This window comes from Ischnura elegans, chromosome 5, assembly GCF_921293095.1.
Source record: "Ischnura elegans chromosome 5, ioIscEleg1.1, whole genome shotgun sequence".
NCBI lineage: Eukaryota > Metazoa > Arthropoda > Insecta > Odonata > Coenagrionidae > Ischnura > Ischnura elegans.
Genome location: NC_060250.1, coordinates 109,505,810 through 109,518,578, shown reverse-complemented (window position 1 = coordinate 109,518,578; position 12,769 = coordinate 109,505,810). Strand labels below are relative to the sequence as shown.

At 34.7% G+C, this 12,769-nt stretch overlaps 1 protein-coding gene across 1 annotated transcript in view; it reads right to left on the bottom strand.

The window, feature by feature from the left end:
* LOC124159409 (mediator of RNA polymerase II transcription subunit 23) overlaps positions 1 to 12,769 on the bottom strand; it is a 37,303-nt gene that overhangs the window by 20,044 nt on the left and 4,490 nt on the right. The window contains exons 3-12 of the mRNA XM_046535202.1: positions 12,015 to 12,147; positions 11,748 to 11,930; positions 10,687 to 10,974; positions 9,780 to 9,983; positions 9,528 to 9,614; positions 9,078 to 9,280; positions 7,392 to 7,963; positions 3,306 to 3,480; positions 2,368 to 2,537; positions 1,588 to 1,751 (exon numbers count right to left, since the gene is read on the bottom strand). Of these exons, the coding sequence (XP_046391158.1) occupies positions 1,588 to 1,751; positions 2,368 to 2,537; positions 3,306 to 3,480; positions 7,392 to 7,963; positions 9,078 to 9,280; positions 9,528 to 9,614; positions 9,780 to 9,983; positions 10,687 to 10,974; positions 11,748 to 11,930; positions 12,015 to 12,147 (2,179 nt within the window). The remainder of the gene's footprint in view (positions 1 to 1,587; positions 1,752 to 2,367; positions 2,538 to 3,305; positions 3,481 to 7,391; positions 7,964 to 9,077; positions 9,281 to 9,527; positions 9,615 to 9,779; positions 9,984 to 10,686; positions 10,975 to 11,747; positions 11,931 to 12,014; positions 12,148 to 12,769) is intronic.

Sequence of the window (12,769 nt, the reverse complement as noted above, 5' to 3'; positions counted from 1 at the left end):
CAGATACATTTTGAATATCTAAAGAGTTATAAGAAATGAATTTGCGATAATCGAAGAAAAAATCCAGCAGAGGCATTAATTACACAATTTGCTTCCCTTTTTTAAAATTTTAAAATTTTAAGGTGCAGTAAGTATATTTTATCTTCACTCATTTCACTTACAACTTCAAATCTTTTCCCTTTTTTGTTAGTGCTTCAAATGAGATAATTAGCTGAAATAGACGCCTAGTGATATCAGGCATGTCAATGTCTTCATAATGCATAATGATTTTATATAAGAGGTTTTACAAGCAATACTTGATTGTAATTCATGAGATGAATGTCCTGTAATATACTGCTATTTGGCAACAAACACCTAAAATTACACATGTATCATTATCACCTGTTATGATAAAAATTGTACCCATTGATTCTATTATGATAAAAAGTGTACCCTGTGGGGTAGTTGATGACTATTAGTGCATAAGTAATAAAAATTAATTTAATTAGCTACCAAAAATACTGATCAGGGGATAGTGCTTTACAATGCAGTGTGCAAAATACTCAATATAAAACTAAATAAAAAGGTTGAATACCTTAAATAATAATAAAAAATATTCACTACTTCACTTCAGGAGGGGAGGTAAATTACACCTTTCCCTGACCGTCATAAATGGCTAATTCACTACATATCATAATGCCTCCTAGTTCATGAGCTATTTTATTAAAAAAATGAACAATACTCCCTAGTACAAGCATTCCCTAGAAACAGAAGGATACCATTTCCTAAGATTCATTGTGGTCTAAAAACCTGTCATTTTCCTCACCCCCAATTAATATCTTGATATGTATTTAATGTATTTATTTTAGTGAAAAAGTATATTTATTTAAAAAGCAATTCAATCCAATCCAAGAGTTGATCTGAAGAAATATAACATAAAAATTATCTCCTCTCACAAGAAAATTCCTTATTGACAGTTTTCGCATGTAAAAAATCAAAATTTACCTTATTTGGTATTACATGCATACTAATTTCCTGACATATCCACAAAAGATCATCTATTACTGCAATACCGTATTCTTCCATGCATTCATTAGGCATACTCTTATGCGTTAAAGTAAAAAAAAATTGCTGGTGAAGTACAGGGAGGGAAAGGTTGACACATAAACGCATTGGCAGTAAAATAAGGAAAATTACCAACTCAAGTTTCTCCCTGACTTTTCCAGATTTTAAAATTCACTGACAATTCAAAGTTTTCCCTGATGATGATACGTGGTCTTTAAAGATTGTTTGACAGCATGTTGGAACTGCTTATCAAGCATGCCCCCTTTTTAACACAAATTGATAACTTTCAAGGTAATATTATTAAGGAAATTTCAAATGAAAATTAAAGGCCAAACCAAGCAAAACCAAGTCACTCGCATCACAGAGGAGAAAATGCATGTTTTCCAACACAAATCAACAAGAGTTATCAGATAAGTTTATCCATACAAAATTTTGAACATATGTACACCATATGATGAGTGATGATGGAAGGGGTGTCATTGACATTATTGCACTGAATCACCTTCTTATTGGTATTAGGCATCTGCTATAAAATTATATTACCTTCAGCTGCTGTTTATTTTCTTTTCCTATACTATTTTGCTGAAAAAATTCATTTAGAACTGGTGGGAAGCACTGCAGTGTATGGTTAGCCCAGCTGTGAGGTGTGTTGACAATTATCGTCTTGAGAAGATCCTTACACCAAGTGCCTGACAAAGTTTCTGAACCTGTGATAATTAAAAAAAAGTAAGGTGTTGGAGTTCATTTCTTTCACATTTTTTAAAATTAAAGTAACTTCATTCCATGCTGAAAATCACAAAAGAGTTCACAGAGAAGAATTACTACCATTGACATGGAATTGAATCAGGATACCCCAAATTCACATAAGAGTGATTTAACCATTAAAGATACTGAAAAAACACTTGAATTATCCCCTTAACATTATTTAAAGGTATAAAACAATTTTCCCCTGAAGAGCAATAAGTCTCATAATCATTATCCTTTAAAAAGAAACTTACACAAGCAATCTTCCTCATATCAGAAAAATTTCATAACACTCAGATAAATAGGATAATATCTATTAGAAATAAAACTATGTACATATTAATTTTTACGCAGCAATCCCTCACATCAATATTTAAATAAAAAGATGCATTTTCTATCAATTTAAAGCCATTGCATGACTGCAATTTATTTTTTATTTTGCTACTACCCCATGAGTTTACTTTGAAGTCAAACAATACTGGGAGCTATCTTCCAAAATCCAAAAAATTAAGCGCTCAATCTCAACAAGAGGGCATGTGGTACTTGAGAATGTATGGTATGCTAAAATTATAGACTTACCTGTGCCAGTCACATGCATTGATCGAGCAAGAGTAAGCACAAGTGCTCTATTTAGCTCTTCTGACTCAGCAGACACAAGGGTTTTTGGCTCGCTGAGGAATCTTGAAAGTTGCGGTTGTACCTCAGCACTCCCAAGTCCTGTGATTAGTCGAAGAGCAGTGCTCTCAACACTGAAAAAAATCAAAAACATAACATGATATAAAATAACCACTGAAATTTTAAGAAACAAAACACAAACATGAATAAAAAAGCAGAATGAATTAAAACTGTATTTACCATAAATATTGCAACCCAAATCAATTTTTAGGCAATTTATTACCAGGTCCTTTCGAATTAATTTTTGATAAATGCTAATTGAATATGTTATATAACAATATGATGATATATCAGCAATCAATGTCAATAATTAAGCAAGTTGATTGAAAAGTAAAACAACAAATTATTGAATGACAAAATTATATAGGAAAAGTAAACAAAATCTACTGAAATTTTCACACGGCATACTTGGAACTTTTTCCAAGTGAAAGGGTTTGCGAATAATGGAGATTTGATCCTTTCCTAACAAAGACTAGGACGATGGCTTCTAAGGTCACATACCCGGTGTTAACTTGAAATAACAATGCAAGGGCAAGCTAAGAGGCCATCACTAAGAATTAGAGAAATTACCATAGTCACCATGTACTGTGATTTTGGAAAGTAATATCTAAAAATAATATCAACCACAAATTGTTTCCTACAAGAAGTGAGCCCAGATTTTAACATACAGGGTGTTACGAAGATTTCCTTACTGAGTATCAAAACCTCAGAGTTTCCAAAATAAATAATTCAGGTTTACCATCCATCTAGGATACTTTTAAAAACCACATATTATTGAAATGAACACTCAAGTAAATCTGACCAGAAGCAAAATTTAAATTCATGATAGAATATTGCCTTACCATAAATGCAGTTGAGTTTGATTTGTCTGAGGTACAGCAGCCAAACTGTGGAGATGAGATAACAGTTGAACACGATAATGAGGCTGAATATGATGCATTCGGTAGCTGAACATTTCAAGCAATGTATACAGTATTCCCCATGCATGGGACTTGAACACAGTTGGCAGTAGCTGACCTAAATAATGAAAACAAGCATTATAAAAAATTATTGACACAATGAATACACATATTCAGTGATAAAAATCGAAGATTCACTGGACAGGTTAAGGGTAGGGCTCACCCCACACTAAGTCGCACATGTGATACCACACATTCAGGGGTGCGGGGAGGGGGGGGGTTGCTCCTTTCCCTAAGCCATGTCATACTCTGAATATTTTGTTTGCGGATGTTCACATACCTCAATTTCGATTTTGGTCTGGGACCCTCTGATCATTAGCAACCCCCACAAAATGAATTGAAGGTAACTACACTTCTTGGGCAATCATATATAAAATGAATAAAAAGTGACAATAAACATCCTGGTAACTTAAGCCCTAGTGTTATTACGGTGGAAAACTTAAGTGGAATGAAGTATTAAGGCGAAAGGTGATAACCCAATTAAGAGTTTTCCTAATTATAATGATGAGTACAAAACTATTGAAGTGAATAATTTGCTATGATATAACGGTGGCTGCACTTTTCTCTATCTAGCTTATCTAAATTGACATAAATTGGAAATTGTAAGTTTTACATGTTGTAATTAACTGAATTTGTTGTGTTTGGCAAAAATCAATCACAACAGATTTCTAGTTCATTTACTAGTCTGCTGTGACTTTTAAAACCAACATACATATGTGCAGCTATTAAGTAATAAATTACATAATTAGAATTACAAGAACCCAGCCAGTAGGAGGGTGTCGCCAGCACCAGGTTGGGGAAACTAGAGCGACTCATCAGCTCTGCAAGAGGAGACTTAGAGAATGGAGAAAGAGTAAACCTCAAGGTATACCCGACGGCAGCGCCACGTACGGCTAATATTGGTACTGCTTCCATTTTCTAATTGCCGTTTTCTCGCAATTAATAAGAAGTAATTGATGAAATCTTGCAGTCTACCAAAAAGGTTGACTCTTTCTGTGTATTTGTTTTGATTACATGCTGAGGAATTGATGAAATCTAGTAGTCTACCAACAAGGTTGACTCTTTCTGTCGTATTTTTATTTTTTTCACGGTCCCCCTTCCGTGAAAGCATAGGAGTGTGAGGGGCCAGGGAGGGGATGGAGAGCGTTCTCTGCTTCCTAGCAGCGAGAATTCCCTGGAGATAATACAGATGAGGGAGCTAGGGACGAGCGTGAATGATCTTGAAAATTTTGAAGTCTTTCTATACAGGCATAAACGGAGCTAAAAAGTGATTTGTGCAGTTTGAGTTTCCAGTCTGTCTTTTCTTGCTGGGTGTAATACTAACATCAAAAATCTATTAACCTCTAATTAAATTCTAAAAATTACACATCTAATGAAACATTTAAAACACATTGTAATGTGCACATACCTGAATTTTATAAATATTACATGTAATCCTTATCACTTTCATCATTGGATATATCAGTGGAAATTATAATACTACTACAGGCATCCCCCGACTTACGTATGTCTCGACTTACGTAAATCCGTACTTACGTAAGCGATAACCGTATTTCAAAGGATTACGTTAATTTTCGAATGCGAGCGCGAATAAGTAGATAATCGCTCGTACAACCCATAGTAGAAAAAATATCGAATAGTTATCGAGTTTTTTACGTGCTAAAAATAACAAAGTGGCCCATTTTTGTCATTCCTCGAAGGAATTTTCATTAATTTCTGCATAAAAATCGCTTAAAAATCCCCAGTCAGCAATCAACGTGAAAATTTGCAGTTGGATGTGGTTGCGCTCATTCCGGTATGATACAACTTGTTATACAGCATGCACACCCGAACTCCGACTTTCAACTATTTAAAAATTGTATCCTTAAGTTTAGACATTTCCATCTGTGGAATTAAAAGAAAATGAAGTTCAAGCTGAAATCTTTATTGCGGAAAAGAATTGATTAGTACCCACGTAACGGAATTGAAATTTTGAGTGTTGGCAATGTACGCCGCGAAAAGGTTTAGAAAAAGTTGACACACGATATTAATTGCGTAATTGTTTACATGTTTCTGGCGGATAATTTTATTAAGCTGCATTTTCTCGTTCTCTCATATTGTGTGCAACTGTAAATGAATATTGCGTCATTGAAAGCTTTTCACCACTAACGTTGTTGCACGTTAATGACGGAGTTGGCTGAATAAAAGCTCACTTTTAATTAGCTTCGTGCTTTGGAAATGCTCTTCGATGTTTTCAGCGAAGTAAATATTCAAATGACGATATTTTCACGTTGTTTTATTGAGATATGAGAGAATGAAAGTATGTTTCCGTGCGTGAAAGAATGAGTGTATGTACGTGTGAATGCATCTACGAATATAGTAATTTACTGTTGTATTTTTGTGTGTTATTTGCTCGTAATCCTAGACACTCCTCCTACGTGTATTAACTGTGACAGTGAAACCACCAGATTCATCGATCAACGTAATATATAAAAGGCAGAAGATATAATGATTATAGGTAGGTAGACGATGCATTCATTGGGCCCTTAGATCGCAGTATAACATAATGAATCAATTTAAGTATTCAGTTTAGTAATGTAGCGTTGAGATGCCGGACTTTCCCGAATCCACCCGATCGGTCAACTCTGGCAATAATATTACGCATTTTTGATTGGCAATGCTCGAGATGCAACTCTCAGACTATATTAATGTTTATCGATGTTGTATCTAATAACGTAAGAATACGCGGTAGAGTTCATGAATATCGCAGTGAATTGAATGAAACTTCACCGAGAATTTACCGCGCATTTCTCCGCTGATTATTTCACCGCGCCGATCGCAATCTCTGAAGCACTAACGCAAAGGTTCGACTTACGTAAATTTCGACTTACGCAGAGTCTGCCGGAACGCATCTCTTACGTAACTCGGGGGATGCCTGTATAATGTTAATTTAAGCAAGTTCTTCCTCTCTTCATGGTGAAGGCTCGTGACCTGTCTCGTGCCAGGAATTTAAAATGGTAAATATACTCATAGGACATCAAGACAGGCAAACAAGAATATGCTACAGTAGTGAAAACTTTTCAGTGCTTTTTCGGTGAGGTCTAATATAGGAACTCGTGAATCGTTGATAAATCGTTAAGTAAAAGTAATGGTACCATGATTGACAAAGTTTAATTATATCAGAAATGTCATTCTTTTTTTTTATTTGTCACACATTTATTATCTTGAAATCATACCGAGGTAAACACTAATTGCCGAAAGTCATAGGTTGTCACCGAAGAATACAGTAGGTGACTCATGCTATCAGCATGTTTAAAAAATTGTGGACCAGAAAGGCAGATTGCATGAAAAGAGGGGAACTGGTAAGAAGAGGAGGGGGGAGAGGCTCTCCAAAAGAAAACACTTCCAATTTTTCTCAGGTAACTTGAAACTTTTACTCGATGTCAGTGAGATTTTCTCCGGCTATGGAACTCGCGGCGCTATCCATTCCTACTCCCCATTCCACTTCCTTTTTTAATTTTACACAGAGAAAGTACTTCATAAAATGCTTTAAAAATGTCAAAAATACACCATGTTTGGTCTCTTTTTCTTGCATTATATGTTGGAATACCTCTCCTCAAATATGCTTTTTTTACTACAAAGCTTTCTTTACATACACATACGTACATATTACTATGATTAACATTGACTCCACTGTATATCAATGATTGGAGACAGAAGTATTCATTTCATTCATTAAATGATTGATTTTCTTGAAAGACTTTTAAGCATTTAATTTTTTTGTAGCATTATATGTTGGAATACCTCTCTTTGAATATGCTTTTTTTACTACAAAGCTTTCTTTTGCAGTCACCACAACAATTATTGCTCATGAGGTACACTAATTTCATTAAAAACTAACATATCTTTTATGCATGATATTGTAATTATTAATTTTGCCATTTAATAAACCAATATTCAAAAAAGAATGTGCAGAAAATCAATACTCACTAATGAATCCTTTGATTCCTAGAGATTCAATTTCTGTATAAACCAGCAACCTGCTATAAGTCTCCACCAGGGCAGGGGCCAAGGCCATGTTAGATTTTGATGATGCCAGCTTGATGACATGGGTAACAATGCTATGTATGAGGCTCATCTTGGAATGCACTGTGAGTGAGTCAAGAATGGACATGGTGAGGGGAGTGGTCGGCCCACCAGCCATTGACGGTGGCTGGGATGCTTGTCCTGGCCCAGTAGGGACTGAACCCTGCCCTGGCTGCTGCTGGTTAGATGTAGTCTGAGCAGCCTGTCCAGGGGCAGCTCCAGCTTGATTTTGGGCTGGGGACTGGCCAGGAACCACAGGCACTGCTCCGCCAGCACCCGCACCCTGTTGTTGCTGCTGTGCTGCGGCAGCTGCCACGGCAGCCTTTTGTGTTCCAAGAATGGTTTCCACCAGAGCAGCCATTGGACGAGTGAAATACTCCTGGTTGGTTGAATAAGCATTGCAGAGCAATGCAATTCGGTAGTCAGATCCCATCGAAAGTGTTGGATTATTTGGCATTACAAGATGCTGAAGAAACCTGAAAAAAATATTGAGAAATATTTAGGTCAACTAAATTTTAATTCACCTTATCAGTACTGTATGTTTCTGGCTACTAAATCTTACACAGTGTTAGCATTTAAATGATCAGCTTGCAGGTGATTCATATACATGTAAGCAAGTATAAAACTTGCAACACTTAATCATCTATGAGCATATATTGAGTTAACTACTAGCAGTTAAAAGGAAATCCAGATGGCCACACCAAATCATACATATGTAAATATATTTACTGCTTAAAGCCCTTGTTAAAAATCCTTGAAGCAAGGTGCAATGCATCAGAACTCATCAAATAATAACTATGAATACAAAAAAGGTACATATCGATGGCTAAGTTCTAACAACATGTATCTCAGAAATAGCACCTTTGCAGGAAAGCAAAAAAAAACAATTAACTTTTTCTGATTGTACGCTAAAATTAAAAAACCAAAAATTCATAAAACTTAAAAAAGAAGCATATACTTGCCAACAAAGAGTTGTTTTTCGCATGAATTTTATTTTTTAATGTTTCTACACTTTGTTTAAGATACCTGTGTCAAACCGGCCAAATTTTGAGATACGTGTTGTTAGAACTTAACCATCAATATGTACTTAAATTCTACATGCAATACAACATCTGTTTTCAGATGTAGAATGATATTCAAAAAAATGCATACTTCAATTTCGCTGAGGTAAAGAGACGTTAATCAATGTCAGAGCAATGCAAGGCAGAAACAGAAAATTTTCTATATAATACTACATGATTACTTATAGAATTTCGGCTGAAAATGAGATGAAAACATTTTATTTGAATGAAAACAGGCAATTGCTCTTTAAATCCTTAAGTATCTCATTCCATAATTGTGATACAGTGACAGTGAAGGACTTGGGGTAGCACTTCAACCTTACAATACTTGCTGGAAGGCAGGAGAAACTGTTGTCTTTTACACAACTATGACACAGTGGAAACTGAAAAATGCAGCCTACGTAGTCAATATGCTACGCAAGCCTTCTCACCAATGGAAAAGAATTGTATCTCAGTTAACACTACATATCCATAGCTAACCCAAGAGCATATATATTAAAAGCTATAAAGAATGAATAGCAACACTTACTCATGATGAACTTTAAGTGTGTGCGGTATTGGGCGCTGAATGAGAAGATGTTCAGATTGAGCTTTTTTCAGTAGATGTATCCAAACACATGTGATGGCCATCTGGTGTGTGCAGTGAGCTTTGTTAAAATCAGGTACTGGCAGTGGTTCCCTCTCAGGATACAGAAGGTCATATAATTTCAGGACGGGCAAGAAATTGCTGAGCTACAAGAAAATAATGATAAAAAATATAACTCTGATTGCTTAAGTGATGGACTGACTGACCCAATAACCATGTCTTAAAAAGTAACAAGTACTGGTTATATTTTTTTCAATATACATATCGATTAAAAGAATATCAAATGTAGTTCTTGCCAGTATTTCAGATACTTTTGTTCAGTTACTCTCCATTACATGATGATGGAATAAATGGATTATAAATATAGTGTGCAACTTTATAATGAGTACTTACTGGATTCCTCTGAATACTCCCAGATATGAATTGTAGAAGCACCCACATTAGATGGTCTCGCCCCTTCCGAAGATCCCGACCTGCAAGCTAGATATTTCACATGAATTTTAAGAAAGATGCAGAAAACAAGCTTAAAAACTAAACTTTACTATACCAAAGGAAAACCTATTGTATTATCTATAAAAATTATGGCAGTAACATATTAAAACAGCAATATGATCATCTTAAAATGAATTATGCATTCATAGTTACCTTATCATGGAGAGCCATGACAATGTTTGGAAAACTAGCAAATTGAAATAATACAAAGTAAATAAGCTGGCTGGAGAGATGAAGCCAAAGCCAGTGACTATGGCTAACTTCTTCTCCCGAGTCTGGTTCACCCTCTGATCTCTCCATCGCAACAACTACAAGTTCCACTAGTTGTTCTTCCAAAGCTACACACCTCTGTTTATGCTGCAATGATAATACGTAAATATCAATAAATCAAATTCTCTCACGCAATAAGATCTTAAATTATTATAGGTTTTTATCCAATCATTACTTACTTACTAAACCTAAGCATAAAGTGAAAGACATAAAATTCTAGGGTATGTTTTGTTTTAAATTCTCTCTTTATACTCACTCAATCAAAGGTTAGTTTCTAGAGGTTAGAGAAGAGCACACCCCAAAAAAGCCACTGGCATGTTAGCACACATACATTATCTTAAAATATGTGCTTACATTTTTGTTTTTGTCGAGAACACAGACATTGTTTATTTATCAAGATATATGTATGGATGAGCTAATTTAACAGTTCTCTTAATGATAAAAACATATATGTACCTATTTCATGGTTTAAAAAAATTACCTATAATTACAACAACTAGATATCCCCAATCCCATCCAATGAATGGATATTTTAATAGAAAAAAATTCTTGCTGTGTTTAGACAATATTGATTAAAGTGAAACAGAAATTGTGAAGTTTAAACATTTTCCACTTTTGCCATGATATTTCATACAAGGGAAGAAGAAAATGTAGAGGTTATATGTTAATTTCTATTTGAATTTTGAATGAGAAAAAATGCAAAGTGGCCAAAATAATTTGAGCTCCATAAATAATGGTCTAAAAATTTGTTTTTGAAAATCCACCATCTAAAATATACAATTAACCTTACCTGCTTTTGTAACCCAAGCATTGAGCACACCATGTCTCTAGAGTATGGTTGCTCTAAAACATATCGCAGCAAACCAGTCTGAGGTTGAGTCAATTGTGGATCATATGGCAAGTTGCCCTTAAGAGAAAATTTCAGAGTTGCAGGGTCAAGCCTCCATGGGTTGATCAGATGGTCGGCATAGCCTGAATGTTCAACCACAGGCAGCATTTTAGAATGTCCTATGATGCTAACCATTTGTGCAGTGGCTCGGAAACTTTCAACAAAACTGGACAACAGATTGGCTAACTTCTGCAAAGATAAAAAAATATTCATTAACCACATATATTCATTTAGAGCAGAAACTTTCATGGTATCCATTACATCATAATGACTTCATTTTTAGAAAACACTTTCTGCAACAGTTGTATATGATAGGACATAGATAGAAGAGAACACATTTCTTAAGTATATTATTTTTAGGCCTTCATCTAGGCGATAATTTTCATTTCTATCAATAATTCAACAACCAACTTATCCATTATAATAATGAAAAGATCTTTTGAATTATACACATAGATGACATTAAGACTCTTTAAATACCCGAAAAAATATACCGAGCCTAATATATATACATAATTTACGTTTGACTGAAAACAGCTGAATTTTGCAAAATCCCCAGTTAATTTCTTCTATTACATCCGTAAGTGGAATTCGGCCTCAGCCTAAACAATGAGCGGTAGGTAATTTTTTTTAAATGATCAACAGCATAAATATTTTTCATCATTGTAGTCAGGTGGGCAATGAAAGCTTTATCATTTGTACGCTCTCCAAGAAAATTCTCCGCCAAGCTTGAAGTTTGACATCCGTAAAAGTTCAGAAAAAATTGCTATTCATTGATGACAAATAGCATATGGAATAAAACTTCTGATGAGATATCATTTCCGTCATTGGAACCATAGAGTAAGTATATTCTTACTCTATGTTGGAACTAAACCCAAACCTGGATGGTGAGAATTATTTTTACTGAAGCAGGAACACTACCCTAGTCATAATAGATGAGAAAAAAGCACATCTAGACATACCCAATGAGGCCAGTTCTTGTTATCAGGATATGCTTTCTGTATCTCATTAACAATGAAATAGCCTGGTAGTAGGCAAGCATTCCTATCAAAAATATATTCTATAACATTCTCCAGTGCTTTCAATTGGGGTAAAATTGACGCATTTAATCTTGCAGGTATCCCTTGAGCTTTTTCTCGGCAGCCCTGAGGAAACAAAAATCAAAAGAGAGAATTAGCAGCATGAAATAAATTCACATTAAAGTATTCACAAGAAAGTAAAAAACTAACCTTCATTATAGCTCTGACCCCTTTGTAATCAACTCCACCAATTATATTTTTGATAAGTTTGAAACACTCTACCCAAAAATCCTCATTTTGATACTGCAATTTTTCACAGGCTAGAATTGACTCACACACCATTCTGAAAATTGAAAAATTACAAGCAGATAATGAGCAGCTGACTAAGTTGTAGGCAATTCATGTGTGTTATATCTCACTAAATCCAAGATTATGGGAGTAGTACATATATGTAAAATTATTAAACAGGTTTATTAAAACACCTCGGTTTTGAAAATTTCTTGATTCTCCAGGTGTCCGGCCAGCTTTTTCAAAAAATTAACCGAATTAATTACAATTAAATTAGCAATGATTCTGGGTGTTCCTGAAGTTGCATACTTCCTCGAAAACATTATACCTATATTATAACACTACCTTCAGAAAAATATGTTTTTAATCAGAGACATTGACTTCCTACGTTTATAAAATATTGGTATCATGCTAATGTCCCCCAAGTTGAGAGATACTAGGTACTCTCAACTTGGTATGTACATACATAACTCACACTGCCATAGCTGTACAATTACACAATTAGAATAACATGTCTTCAATTAAATAGGAAGACATATTTATTTACTAAAGACACAATCGCAGTTCACCATACGATATATACATACTTTTACACTTTTGATAATATGGACACTATAATATGGAGCTCTTCCACCATGTACAAAATTCAAGTTTCTATTTAATTTTGTCAATAATGC